Here is a 14,688-nt window from a genome sequence, read left to right on the forward strand (position 1 = left end):
TGAACGGTGGTAAGAATGTTTGTCTGTGTGTGTGTGTGTATGTGTGTGTGTGTGGGTGTGTCCAGTGTGTGTGTGTGTGTCTGTGTGTGTGTGTGTGTCCTGTTTGTGTGTGTGTGTGTGTCCAGTTTGTGTGTGTCCAGTGTGTGTGTGTGTGTGTGTCCAGTGTGTTTGTGTGTCCAGTGTGTGTGTGTCCAGTGTGTGTGTGTGTCCAGTTTGTGTGTTTGTCCAGTTTGTATCCAGTGTGTGTGTGTGTGTTTGTGTGTTCAGTTTGTGTGTGTTTGTCAAGTGAATGTGTGTGTCCACTTTTTGTGTGTCTGTGTGTCCAGTGTGAGTCCAGTGTGTATCCAGTGTGTGTGTGTTTGTCTGTCCAGTGTGTCCAGTGTGTGTGTGTCCAGTGTGTTTGTGTGTGTGTGTGTGTGTGTCCAGTGTGTGTGTGTTTGTCCAGTCTATGTGTGTGTGTCCAGTGTGAGTGTGTGTGTGTGTGTCCAGTGTGTGTGTGTGTGTGTGTGTCTAATGTGTGTGTGTCCAGTGTGTGTCCAATGTGTGTGTGTGTGTCCAGTGTGTTTGTGTGTGTGTGTCCAGTGTGTGTGTTTGTCCAGTGTTTGTGTGTGTCCAGTGTGTGTACTGATACACGTGGACCCACACACACTGGGGACACACACACACACACACACACACACACACACACACACACACACGGTCAGCATATAACTTAGTCCAAGTGGTGGTCAGAATGTTTGTCTTAACTAGCCTGATAACTCCAACATGTCTGATATGAAAATTGACATAAACCCTCTACATACTTGAGTTTCTCCAGTCTCCAGTGTGGATCCTCCAGTCCAGCAGAGAGCAGTCTGACTCCTGAGTCTCCTGGGTGATTGTAGCTCAGGTCCAGCTCTCTCAGGTGTGAGGGGTTTGACTTCAGAGCTGAGACCAGAGAAGCACAGCCTTCCTCTGTGACTAGACAGCCTGACAGCCTGCAAAGAGTCAAATCATATTAAAACCTCACTGCTATTCTTTGGTGGTGAACATAGTGGCAGTATATTTTTTCAAAATATTCAGATACATCAGTGTCCTGAAATCTGCCATATCTATTCATAAATTAATGTATCATTATTAGAAATTATCAAAGTATTGCTTGTAGATAGAAACATGTATAGTACAAATATTTGAGTCGACTGACCAGAGCAGTTTAAAAAGTGGTATCAGTCAAAAGACAGACAGTGAGGTATCAGATTTAGATTGTATTGAGTATACAGTCCACACCATATCTATTTTGACAGTGAAGCTAACATTTTAAATGTGGCTCTATACTCCAGCATTTTGGATTTGAGATCAAATGTTTTATATGAGGTGACAGTATATAATGTCACCTTTTATTTGAGGGTATTTTAATACATATCTGTTTCACCGTTTAGAAATGAAAGCACTTTATGTATCTAGTCCCCCCATTTGAAGAAGTCATAAGTATTCTGACCAATTCACTTATAGTGTATTAAAGTAGTCAAAGGTTTAGTATTTGGTCCCAAACTCGTTGGTTGCATTTGCAGTTTGTTTTGGTTGTGTTTTGGGTTATGTTTTGTCCAATAGTAACTGAATGGTGGATGATGACTGGAGTAATTTTCTGTCTAAGTGAGTAGATAACATGTTTCTAAACACTACTAAATTAATCCTGATGATGCCATGATTAAGAAAAAATATTTAATGAATCATGAATAATAATGAGTGAGAAAGTTACAGAGGCTACAACAAAACATGCTAACCTCTCACCATTACCAATAACAGAGGGGGTATGAACCTTGTTCCTCTGTAACTTTCTCATTCATCATCATTCACGATTCATTCATGATTATTCATAATCATAGTAGCATCCACATGAATGTAGAAGTGTTCAGAAACATATTCTATTCTTTCTGATAATACAAGTGAAGTGACTCCAAAATGACAGGACATTATTCACCATTCAGATTATATTGGGAAAAACATCATCTAAAACACAACCAAGACAAACTGCAAATGTATTCAACAAGTTTGTAGAATCACAGGCTTGATGTAATCACTGCAGGTAAGGAATATGGGACCAAATACTAAACTTATGTCTACTTTAATACAATATAAGTGAATATGTCCAAATTATTACGACTTCTTCAAATGGGAGAACTAGATACATAAAGTGCTTTCGTATCTAAACAGTAAAACAGGTATGTATGAAAATACCCTCAAATAAAAGGTGACATTCTGTACTGTCACCTAATATGAAACATTATATCTCAAATCCAAAATGCTGGAGCATAGCACCAAATTTAAAACCATAAGCTTCACTGTCCAAACACATATGGTGTGGACTATGTGTGCCTGGTAAACACATGTGGATCTGGTGAACAGTTATCACTTGTTGACCAACTACAGGAAAACTGACCTCAGAGTCTCCAGTTTACAGTGGGGATTCCCCAGTCCAGCAGAGAGCAGCTCCACTCCTGAATCCTTCAGGTCATTGTTACTCAGATCCAGCTCTCTCAGGTGTGAGGGGTTTGACTTCAGAGCTGAGACCAGAGAAGCACAGCCTTCCTCTGTGACTCCACAGAATGACAGCCTGACAAAGAGATCATCATGATTTCACAAACACACTGTTAATTTAACACCAGTAGTGTAGAAGGACAATGGCAGATGCATTTGGTTTATTCTCTTAAACAACATATAGATTCATCTTCCGTCTCCTAGAATTGTATGGTAATAATGTTATACTAATGTGAAAATCAATTCATTGATTAAATGTGTCCTGAAACCTGCCATATCTATTCAAAAATGGATGTTTTATTATTAGAAATGACAAATAATGAAAGTATTGCTTGTAGATAGAAACATGCATATTACAAATATCTGAGTAGACTGACCAGACCAGTTTAAAAAGCAGTATCAGTCAAAAGACAGACAGTGAGGTATCAGATTTAGATTGTATTGAGTATACACTCCACACCATATCTATTTTGACAGTGAAGCTAACATTTTAAATGTGACTCTATACTCCAGCATTTTGGATTTGAGATCAAATGTTTCATATGAGGTGACAGTATATAATGTCACCTTTTATTTGAGGGTATTTTAATACATATCTGTTTCACCGTTTAGAAATGAAAGCACTTTGTGTATCTAGTCCATCCATTTGAAGAAGTCATAAGTATTCTGACCAATTAACACATAGTGTATTAAAGTAGTCAAAAGTTGAGTATTTGGTCTGATATTCCTTGTTGCAATGACTACATCAAGCTTGTGACTCAAACACGTTGGTTTCATTTGCAGTTTGTTTTGGTTGTGTTTTGGGTTATGTTTTGTCCAATAGAAACTGAATGGTGGATGATGACTGGAGTAATTTTCTGTCTAAGTGAGTAGATAACAGGTTTCTAAACACTACTAAATTAATCCTGATGATGCCTTGATTAAGAAAAATCATGAATGAATCATGAATAATAATGAGTGAGAGAGTTACAGAGTCTACAACAAAACATGCTAACCGCTCACCATTAACCTAAAATAAAAGGTGACATTCTGTACTGTTGCCTAATATGAAACATTCTATCTCAAATCCAAAATGCTGGAGCATAGCACCAAATGTAAAACTGTAAGCTTCACTGTCCAAACACATATGGTGTGGACTATGTGTGCCTGGTAAACACATGTGGATCTGGTGAACAGTTATCACTTGTTGACCAAATACAGGAATACTGACCTCAGAGTCTCCAGTTTACAGTGGGGATTCCCCAGTCCAGCAGAGAGCAGCTTCACTCCTGAATCCTTCAGGTCATTGTTACTCAGATCCAGCTCTCTCAGGTGTGAGGGGTTTGACTTCAGAGCTGAGACCAGAGAAGCACAGCCTTCCTCTGTGACTAGACAGCCTGACAGCCTGCACAGAGTCAAATCATATTAAAACCACACTGCAATTCTTTGGTGGTGAAAATAGTGGCAGTATATTTTTTCATTCATACCAGTGTCCTGAAACCTGCCATATATATATAATTATTAGAAAAAATCATAATATTGCTTGTAGATAGAAAAATGTATAGTACAAATATTTGAGTAGACTGACCAGAGCAGTTTAAAAAGCAGTATCAGTCAAAAGACAGACAGTGAGGTATCAGATTTAGATTGTATTGAGTATACAGTCCACACCATATATATTTTGACAGTGAAGCTAACATTTTAAATGTGGCTCTTTACTCCAGCATTTTGGATTTGAGATCAAATGTTTCATATATGGTGACAGTATATAATGTCACTTTTTATTTGAGGGTATTTTAATACATATCTGTTTCACCATTTAGAAATGAAAGCACTTTATGTATCTAGTCCCCCTATTTGAAGAAGTCATAAGTATTCTGACCAATTCACTTATAGTGTATTAAAGTAGTCAAAAGTTGAGTATTTGGTCTCAAATTCGTTGGTTGCATTTGCAGTTTGTTTTGGTTGTGTTTTGGGTTGTGTTTTGTCCAATAGTAACTGAAGGGTGGATGATGTCTGGATTAATCTTCTTTCTAAGTGAGTAGATAACATGTTTCTAAACACAACTAAATGAATCCTGATGATGACATGAAGAACAATCATGAATGAATCATGAATAATAATGAGTGAGAAAGTTACAGAGGCTACAACAAAACATGCTAACCTCTCACCATTACCAATAACAGAGGGGGTATGATCCTTGTTCCTCTGTAACTTTCTCATTCATCATCATTCACGATTCATTCATGATTATTCATAATCATGGTAGCATCCACATGAATGTAGAAGTGTTCAGAAACATATTCTATTCTTACTGACAATACAAGTGAAGTGACTCCAAAATGACAGGACATTATTCACCATTCAGTTTCTATTGGGAAAAACATCATCCAAAACACAACCAAGACAAACTGCAAATGCATTCAACAAGTTTGTAGAATCACAGGCTTGATGTAATCACTGTGGGTAAGGAATATGGGACCAAATACTAAACTTATGACTAAATGAATTTGTCCAAATAATTATGACTTCTTCAAATGGGAGAACTAGACACATAAAATGCTTTCATTTCTAAACAGTAACACAGATATGTATGAAAATATCCTCAAATAAAAGGTGACATTCTGTACTGTCGCCTAATATGAAACATTATATCTCAAATCCAAAATGCTGGAGCATAGCACCAAATGTAAAACTGTAAGCTTCACTCTCCAAACACATATGGTGTGGACTATGTGTGCCTGGTAAAAACATGTGGATCTGGTGAACAGTTATCACTTGTTGACCAACTACAGGAATACTGACCTCAGAGTCTCCAGTTTACAGTGGGGATTCCCCAGTCCAGCAGAGAGCAGCTTCACTCCTGAATCCTTCAGGTCATTGTTACTCAGATCCAGCTCTCTCAGGTGTGAGGGGTTTGACTTCAGAGCTGAGACCAGAGAAGCACAGCCTTCCTCTGTGACTAGACAGCCTGACAGCCTGTAAAGAGTCAAATCATATTAAAACCACACTGCTATTCTTTGGTGGTGAAAATAGTGGCAATATATTTTTTCAACATATTCAGATATATCAGTGTCCTGAAACCTGCCATATCTATTCATAAATTAATGAATGTTTCATTATTAGAAATGATCATATATTGATTGTAGAGAGAAACATGTATAGTACGAATATTTGAGTGGACTGACCAGAGCAGTTTAAAAAGCAGTATCAGTCAAAAGACAGACAGTGAGGTATCAGATTTAGATTGTATTGAGTATACAGTCCACACCATATCTATTTTGACAGTGAAGATAACATTTTAAATGTGGCTCTATACTCCAGCATTTTGGATTTGAGAGCAAATGTTTTATATGAGGTGACAGTATATAATGTCACCTTTAATTTGAGATAATTTTTATACATATCTGTTTCACCATTTAGAAAAATAAAAGCCCTTTATGTATCTAGTCCCCCTTTTTCAAGAAGTCAAGTATTCTGACCAATTAACTTATAGTGTATTAAAGTAGTCAAAAGTTTAGTATTTGGTCCCATATTCTTTGAATGCAATGACTAAATCAAGTCTGTGACTGCCATGATTGAGAAAGATCATGAATGAATCATGAATAATAATGAGTGAGAAAGTTACAGAGGCTACAACAAAACATGCTAACCTCTCACCATTAACATCAAATAAAAGGTGACATTCTGTACTGTTGCCTGATATGAAACATTCTATCTGAAATCCAAAATGCTGGAGCATAGCACCAAATGTAAAACTGTAAGCTTCACTGTCCAAACACATATGGTGTGGACTATGTGTGCCTGGTAAACACATGTGGATCTGGTGAACAGTTATCACTTGTTGACCAACTACAGGAATACTGACCTCAGAGTCTCCAGTTTACAGTGGGGATTCCCCAGTCCAGCAGAGAGCAGCTTCACTCCTGAATCCTTCAGGTCATTGTTACTCAGATCCAGCTCTCTCAGGTGTGAGGGGTTTGACTTCAGAGCTGAGACCAGAGAAGCACAGCCTTCCTCTGTGACTAGACAGCCTGACAGCCTGTAAACAGACAAATCATATTAAAACCACACTGCTATTCTTTGGTGGTGAAAATAGTGGCAATATATTTTTTCAACATTTTCAGATATATCAGTGTCCTGAAACCTGCCATATCTATTCATAAATCAATGAATGTTTCATTATTAGAAATGATCATATATTGATTGTAGAGAGAAACATGTATAGTACGAATATTTGAGTAGACTGACCAGAGCAGTTTACAAAAGCAGTATCAGTCAAAAGACAGACAGTGAGGTATCAGATTTAGATTGTATTGAGTATACAGTCCACACCATATCTATTTTGACAGTGAAGATAACATTTTAAATGTGGCTCTATACTCCAGCATTTTGGATTTGAGAGCAAATGTTTTATATGAGGTGACAGTATATAATGTCACCTTTAATTTGAGATAATTTTTATACATATCTGTTTCACCATTTAGAAAAATAAAAGCCCTTTATGTATCTAGTCCCCATTTTTCAAGAAGTCAAGTATTCTGACCAATTAACTTATAGTGTATTAAAGTAGTCAAAAGTTTAGTATTTGGTCCTATATTCTTTGAATGCAATGACTAAATCAAGTCTGTGACTGCCATGATTGAGAAAGATCATGAATGAATCATGAATAATAATGAGTGAGAAAGTTACAGAGGCTACAACAAAACATGCTAACCTCTCACCATTAACATCAAATAAAAGGTGACATTCTGTACTGTTGCCTGATATGAAACATTCTATCTGAAATCCAAAATGCTGGAGCATAGCACCAAATGTAAAACTGTAAGCTTCACTGTCCAAACACATATGGTGTGGACTATGTGTGCCTGGTAAACACATGTGGATCTGGTGAACAGTTATCACTTGTTGACCAACTACAGGAATACTGACCTCAGAGTCTCCAGTTTACAGTGGGGATTCCCCAGGACAGCAGAGAGCAGCTTCACTCCTGAATCCTTCAGGTCATTGTTACTCAGATCCAGCTCTCTCAGGTGTGAGGGGTTTGACTTCAGAGCTGAGACCAGAGAAGCACAGCCTTCCTCTGTGACTAGACAGCCTGACAGCCTGCAAAGAGTCAAATCATATTAAAACCACACTGCTATTCTTTGGTGGTGAAAATAGTGGCAGTATATTTTTACAACATATTCAGATATATCAGTGTCCTGAAACCTGCCATATCCATTAATAAATGAATGTATCATTATTAGAAATGATCATAATATTGCTTGTAGAGAGAAACATGTATAGTACAAATATTTGAGTAGACTGACCATAGCAGTTTAAAAAGCAGTATCAGTCAAAAGACAGACAGTGAGGTATCAGATTTACCGTATTTTCCGCACTATAAGGCGCACCGGAGTATAAGCCGCAGCAGCTAAATTGAATGATGTGTACATATATAAGCCGCACTGGACTATAAGCCGCAGGTGTTTTAATGTTTAATTACCATATGTAAGGGTTCGTGCACAGAGGGGATTGTCGGGAAAGATATGGCTGCTTGAGGAAGCTCCCATTTATTAACATTTCAACAAACAAGTTGCATATTTGCATAACGTATTCCAGCAAAATTAGTTAATAGCGTCACAATCATTTAACCACTTAACTTTGGTGATTTTTGAAAAATCTTGAAAAAGTGTGCACATCTTTGAATATTTATCTACATTATAGCCTACAGTAGTACCATAACAAAAAACAAAGCTTACAGCGCTTGACGAGGCAATATCAATGGCTAAATTAAATGTGTTTTTTTTTAAGTGCAAAATAAAGTGCCTGTAACACGACAGTAAGCGCGTAAACCTAAAGTTGCAGCAACACGGCTGCTTAAAATATACGGTAATCAGCCTACCAGAAAAGTAATTAATCCTCGTCTTCAACTTTTAGGCTAAGGTGCAGTACACGGCTGTAACCAGAAAAGTCAAGTCATTAATCCTCATCTCCGTCTTCTTCCTGCGTACTAAAACCACCAAAGTCCTCATCTTCAGTGTCGGAAACGAACAGGCTCAGGGTGGCTTCGTCAGCCACTCTCCTCTCTCCTTCGTTGACGCTCTCAAAACCAACAAACTGCTCTTCGTCACTGTCGGAATCGAACAGCCTCTGAAGGGCCTCAGCTGTGGCGGCGTCCTCCTCTTCATCACGCAGCAGTCCAGCCTTTCGGAACCCGTTAATGATCGTGGATGATTTGACACTCCTCCACGCTATCAGGATCCACTCGCAAACTTGAGCGAAAGTTGCTTTTCGCATGCGACCAGTTTTGGTGAATGATTTATCGCCGCTAGTCATCCACGCCTCCCACTGAACGCGTAGTGCCACTTTGAACGCACGATTGACACTGATGTCGAGTGGCTGCAGATGCTTCGTTGTGCCCCCAGGAATCACAGCTGGAATCGAGTTTGTGCTCTTGATGGCTGCTTTCACATAATCCGTTATATGGGCCCTCATGCTGTCCAAAACGAGCAAAGCTTTTTTTTGGCGAAAGAATCCTCCAGGGCGCTTGACGTAGCACTCATTCAGCCACTCATTCAGCCACTCATTCAGCCACTCATTCAGCCACTCATTCAGCTACTCATTCATTACGCTTTCCATCATCCACCCTTTCTTGTTGACTTTAAAGGAGATGCCGTTCAGGATCTTTTCTTTTGGCGTTGTAATCCGCTTAAAAATCACCATTGGCGGAAGCTTTTATCCAGATGCTGTGCAGCCAAGAACACAAGTGAAATTCATTCTCTCGTGGCCAGTGGTTCTCAACGTGATGGACGATTCACCTCTCTTGTTAACAGTCCTAGTGAGAGGCAGGTCAAACGTCAAAGGCACTTCATCCATATTTATGATCTGGTCCGGTCCGATGGAATATTCCTCTATCATTTTTTGTGTGAATTCGCCAAAGTTTGTTATTTTTTCCTGGTAGTCGGGAGGGAGTTGCTGACACACAGTCGTCCGCGCCCTGATGGAGAGTCCCTTTCGTCTCATAAATCTGAAACACCAGGATGGTCCACCTCTAAAATTTTCAATTTTCATTTCGGTGGCGACTGTTTCAGCTTTCAGTCGGATCTGCACTGTGGAAACACCTCGGCCGTCTGCTCTCTGTGTGTTCACCCAATCTTCAAGAAAGTCTTCAAGTTCGGGCCATCTGCTTTTATTACCTCTGAAAGCTTTTTTTGACTTTTTGCATTGAGACAGTTCTTCCCGCTGGCGTCTCCAACATCTCACCATTGACTCATTGATGCCAAGGCTACATGCAGCAGCTCTATTTCCTTCTTTTACAGCCAGATTACATTTACATTTTACATTTTAGTCATTTAGCAGACGCTCTTATCCAGAGCGACTTACAGTTAGTGAATACAATTTATATATATATATATATATATATATATTTTTTACACTGGCCCACCTGGGAATCGAACCCACAACCCTGGCGTTGCAAACGCCATGCTCTATCAACTGAGCTACATCCCTGCCGGCCATTCCCTCCCCTACCCTGGACGACGCTGGGCCAATTGTGCGCCGCCCATGAGTCTCCCGGTCGCGGCCGGCTGCGACAGAGCCTGGATTCGAACCAGGATCTCTAGTGGCACAGTTAGCACTGCGATGCAGTGCCTTAGACCACTGCGCCACTCAGGAGGCCCGATTGACTGCCTTTAAGCTGCATCATATGCATTTCTACGTTTGTTTTCCATAATGAGGGTTTGTGCATGAAAACTTCCTTTGAACAAACTGTCCCGCTCTCGTAATGTCTGTCTGTCTTGCTCTCGTTGTGTCTCTCGTTCTGTCTCTCGTACCACTCTCGGTTCCACTTTTACTTTTGCGCGCTACCCGTCTCACTCTTTTCCGGCCTCCAGCTTTTCCTGCTGGAGCCTGCCGCTTAAAGGTGGGGGGCGCGGACCGGACATAGAGCCCATAGAGTTAAAGTTGGTGGACTGTAACCTGTAAAATCCATAGATTTAGGAGGTCTTCTAGTGGCCGTTAGCTGTAAAAATCCATAGATTAGCCGCACCGTTATATAAGCCGCAGGGGTCGAAAAATGGGAAAAAAGGCGCAGCTTATAGTCTGAAAATTACGGTAGATTGTATTGAGTATACAGTCCACACCATATCTATTTTGACAGTGAAGCTAACATTTTAAATGTGGCTCTATACTCCAGCATTTTGGATTTGAGATCAAATGTTTCATATGAGGTGACAGTATATAATGTCACCTTTTATTTGAGGGTATTTGAATACATATCTGTTTCACCATTTAGAAATGAAAGCACTTTATGTATCTAGTCCCCCACTTTTGAAGAAGTCATAAGTATTTTGATAAATTCACTCATAGTGTATTAAAGTAGTCAAAAGTTTATTATTTGGTCCCAAACTCGTTGGTTGCATTTGCAGTTTGTTTTGGTTGTGTTTTGGGTTATGTTTTGCCCGATAGTAACTGAATGGTGGATGATGACTGGAGTAATTTTCTGTCTAAATGAGTAGATAACATGTTTCTAAACATTACTAAATTAATCCTGATGATGACATGATCAAGAAAAATCATGAATGAATCATGAATAATAATGAGTGAGAAAGATACAGAGGCTACAACGAAACATGCTAACCTCTCACCATTACCAATAACAGAGGGGGAATGATCCTTGTTCCTCTGTAACTTTCTCATTCATCATCATTCACGATTCATTACTGATTATTCATAATCATGGTAGCATCCACATGAATGTAGAAGTGTTCAGAAACATCTTCTATTCTTACTGACAATACAAGTGAAGTGACTCCAAAATGACAGGACATTATTCACCATTCAGTTTCTATTAGGAAAAAAAAACATCATCTAAAACACAACCAAAACAAACTGCAAATGCATTCAACAAGTTTGTAGAATCACATGACTGATGTAATCACTGTGGGTAAGGAATATGGGACCAAATACTAAACTTATGAATACTTTAATACAATATAAGTGAATATGTCCAAATTATTACAACATATACAAATGGGAGAAAAAGATACATAAAGTGCTTTAATTTCTAAACAGTAACACAGATGTGTATGAAAATATCCTCAAATAAAAGGTGACATTCTGTACTGTCACCTAATATGAAACATTCTATCTCAAATCCAAATTGCTGGAGCATAGAACCAAATGTAAAACTGTAAGCTTCACTGTCCAAACACATATGGTGTGGACTATGTGTGCCTGGTAAACACATGTGGATCTGGTGAACAGTTATCACTTGTTGACCAACTACAGGAATACTGACCTCAGAGTCTCCAGTTTACAGTGGGGATTCCCAAGTCCAGCAGAGAGCAGCTTCACTCCTGAATCCTTCAGGTCATTGTTACTCAGGTCCAGCTCTCTCAGGTGTGAGGGGTTTGACTTCAGAGCTGAGACCAGAGAAGCACAGCCTTTCTCTGTGACTCCACAGCCTGACAGCCTGCAAAGAGATCATCATGATTTCACAAACACAGTTAATTTAACACCAGTAGTGTAGAAGGACAATGGCAGATGCGTTTGGTTTATTCTCTTAAACAACATATAGATTCATCTTCCGTCTCCTAGAATTGTATAGTTATAATGGTTTACTAATGTGAAAATCAATGCATTTATTCAATATGTTTTTCAATAGAATATTATATACATATTATAATACATATTTTATTCTAAACTTAATATTTCTTGCTGATGATTTTATGTACTCACAGAGCAGCTCTGGAGGCTTTGACCACTGGCAGCAGCCTCAGAAGACCTTCCTCTGATCTGGAATATTTCTTCAGGTCAAACACATCCAGCTCCTTTTCTGAAGTCAGCAACACAAAGACCAGAGCTGACCACTGTGCCGGTGACAGTTCTTCTTCTGAGAGACTTCCTGATCTCAGGTAGCGTTGGATCTCCTCCACTAGAGAATGGTCATTCAGTTCATTCAGACAGTGGAACAGATTGATGCACCTCTCTGGAGAGGGATTCTCCCTGATCTTCTCCTTGATGTACTTGACTGTTTCTTCATGGCTCTGTGAGCTGCTTCTTGTCTTTGTGAGTAGACCTCGTAAGTGCTTCTGATTGGACTCCAGTGAGAGGCCCAGAAGGAATCGGAGGAACAGGTCCAGGTTTCCTGTCTCACTTTGTAAGGCTTTATCCACAGCACTCTTGTAGAAGGTAACTTTACGCTTGTGTCTGACCCTCACAGAAAAGTTACTGGACGTTGATTGAGGTTTGGCCATTAGATTCTCATTGTTGTTGATGAATGAGAGGAACACATATACAGCAGCCAGAAACTCCTGAATGCTCAGATGCACGAAGCAGTACACCTTGTCCTGGTTCAGCACACATTCCTCTTTAAAGAGCTGTGTGCACAATCCTGAGTACACTGAGGCTTCATTGACATCAATGCCAGCCTCTTTCAGGTCTTCTTCATAGAAAATTAGATTGCCCTCAACAAGCTTTTGAAAAGCCAGTTTTCCCAGTGACAGAATGCTCTCTTTATTCAAGTGTGGACCTGTCTCTTCTTTCCCAAGATACTTTTCATTCTTCTGTTTGGTATGAAACACCACAAGGTGTGTGTACATCTCAGTCAGGGTCTTGGGCATCTCTTCTCTCTTGTGTTTCAGCATGTGTTCAAGGACTATTGCAGAAATCCAACAGAAGACTGGAATATGGCACATGATGTGGAGGCTCCTTGATGTCTTTATGTGTGAGATGATTCTGCTGGCCAGGTCCTCATCACTGAATCTCTTCCTGAAGTACTCCTCCTTCTGTGGGTCATTGAACCCTCGTACCTCTGTCACCTGGTCAACAGACCCTGAAGGGATCTTGTTGGCTGCTGCAGGTCGGGTAGTTATCCAGAGGAGAGCAGAGGGAAGCAGATTTCCCTTGATGAGATTTGTCAGCAGAACATCCACTGAGGTTGACTTTGTGACGTCACAGCAGATCTTGTTCTTCTGGAAGTCTAGGGGCAGTCGGCACTCATCCAGACCATCAAAGATGAACAGAACTTTGTACTTGTCGTAGTTGGAGATTCTTGATTCTTTGGTTTCCATTGAGAAGTGATTGAGAAGTTCAATGAAAGTTTGATTGTCCCCTTTCATCAAATTCAGCTCCCGAAAAGGGAATGAAAATACAAATTGGACATCCTGATTTGCTATTCCTTCAGCCCAGTCTAGAATGAACTTCTGCACAGAGACTGTTTTTCCAATGCCAGCGACTCCCTTTGTCAGCACAGTTCTGATAAGTTTGTCTTGTCCAGTTAAGGGTTTGAAGATGTCGTTACATTTGATTGCAGTCTCTGGTCTTGCTTGTTTCCTGGTTGTTGTCTCAATCTGTCTCAGCTCATGTTCATTATTGACCTCTCCTGTTCCACCCTCTGTGATGTAGAGCTCTGTGTAGATCTTATTGAGAAGTGTTGGGTTTCCTTGTTTAGCGATCCCCTCAAATACACATTGAAACTTCTTCTTTAGATTAGATTTGAGTTCACGTTGGCAAATCACAGCAAGCTCATCTGAATGAAGAAATAACACAGAGGATATTAATATTACGTATGTTTTAATGCCTACAGTATTGTGGGACTGTGTTATAATGTTTGAAGAGGTCACTAGGTGTTGTCTTAAGGCTGCTACAATATCACTGAGTTACACAGCTACTTTAGCTGTACTTTAGCTACAGCTTTTAAATGTTTGTTATAAAACAGCATTCATCATGAGGCAGACAGCTTTTACTTTTCTCCAGTGTGTCAGCAAGCTCCTTCTGGTTCATTTTCCTCAGGACGTGCAGTGTGATCTTCAGAGCCCCCTCTCTGGCACTGCTCTCCTGCTTCTCATCTTCAGCATCCACCACTTCCTTGTCCTGCTTCTGACTCTCAAAGCCTTCTGGGAGTTCTGGACTAAGAATCCTCTTGAACATCTTCAGCTCGTTCTTCACAAATGTCATAATATTCTCTTCAAGCAACTGAAATAAATCAAGCAAATCAGTTAAGCAAGAGACTAAATGCTTTCTCATTAACACATTAATGAATGATTGACAGATCAACTTTACTTGAGGTAAACAAAAACAAATGTGCATAACAGGACCACATACACTGAATATGGAGGCCAGGTCTGTTTGATGACTCTGGGAAGACTGATCACTGAGAATCTCTGACTCTGATCTCTGCTGTTGGTTTCTGGGGACAAAACATCA

General features: G+C 39.7%; 1 protein-coding gene across 1 annotated transcript in view; it reads right to left on the reverse strand.

Moving 5' to 3' along the window:
• The window catches only part of LOC311122386 (NLR family CARD domain-containing protein 3-like), a gene marked incomplete at its 5' end in the record, with an annotated part of 15,316 nt that extends 1,328 nt beyond the window's left edge, over window positions 1-13,988 (reverse strand). The window contains 5 exons of the mRNA XM_084196753.1: window positions 2,425-2,604; window positions 3,745-3,834; window positions 6,388-6,538; window positions 11,780-11,953; window positions 12,220-13,988. Coding sequence (XP_084052879.1) covers window positions 2,425-2,604; window positions 3,745-3,834; window positions 6,388-6,538; window positions 11,780-11,953; window positions 12,220-13,988 — 2,364 coding nt within the window. The remainder of the gene's footprint in view (window positions 1-2,424; window positions 2,605-3,744; window positions 3,835-6,387; window positions 6,539-11,779; window positions 11,954-12,219) is intronic.
• Between the last annotated feature and the right edge of the window lie 700 nt (window positions 13,989-14,688).

The sequence above is a fragment of the Coregonus lavaretus genome (genome assembly GCF_964263955.1).
Source record: "Coregonus lavaretus genome assembly, contig: HAP1_SCAFFOLD_626, whole genome shotgun sequence".
In the NCBI taxonomy this organism is placed as follows: Eukaryota; Metazoa; Chordata; class Actinopteri; order Salmoniformes; family Salmonidae; genus Coregonus; species Coregonus lavaretus.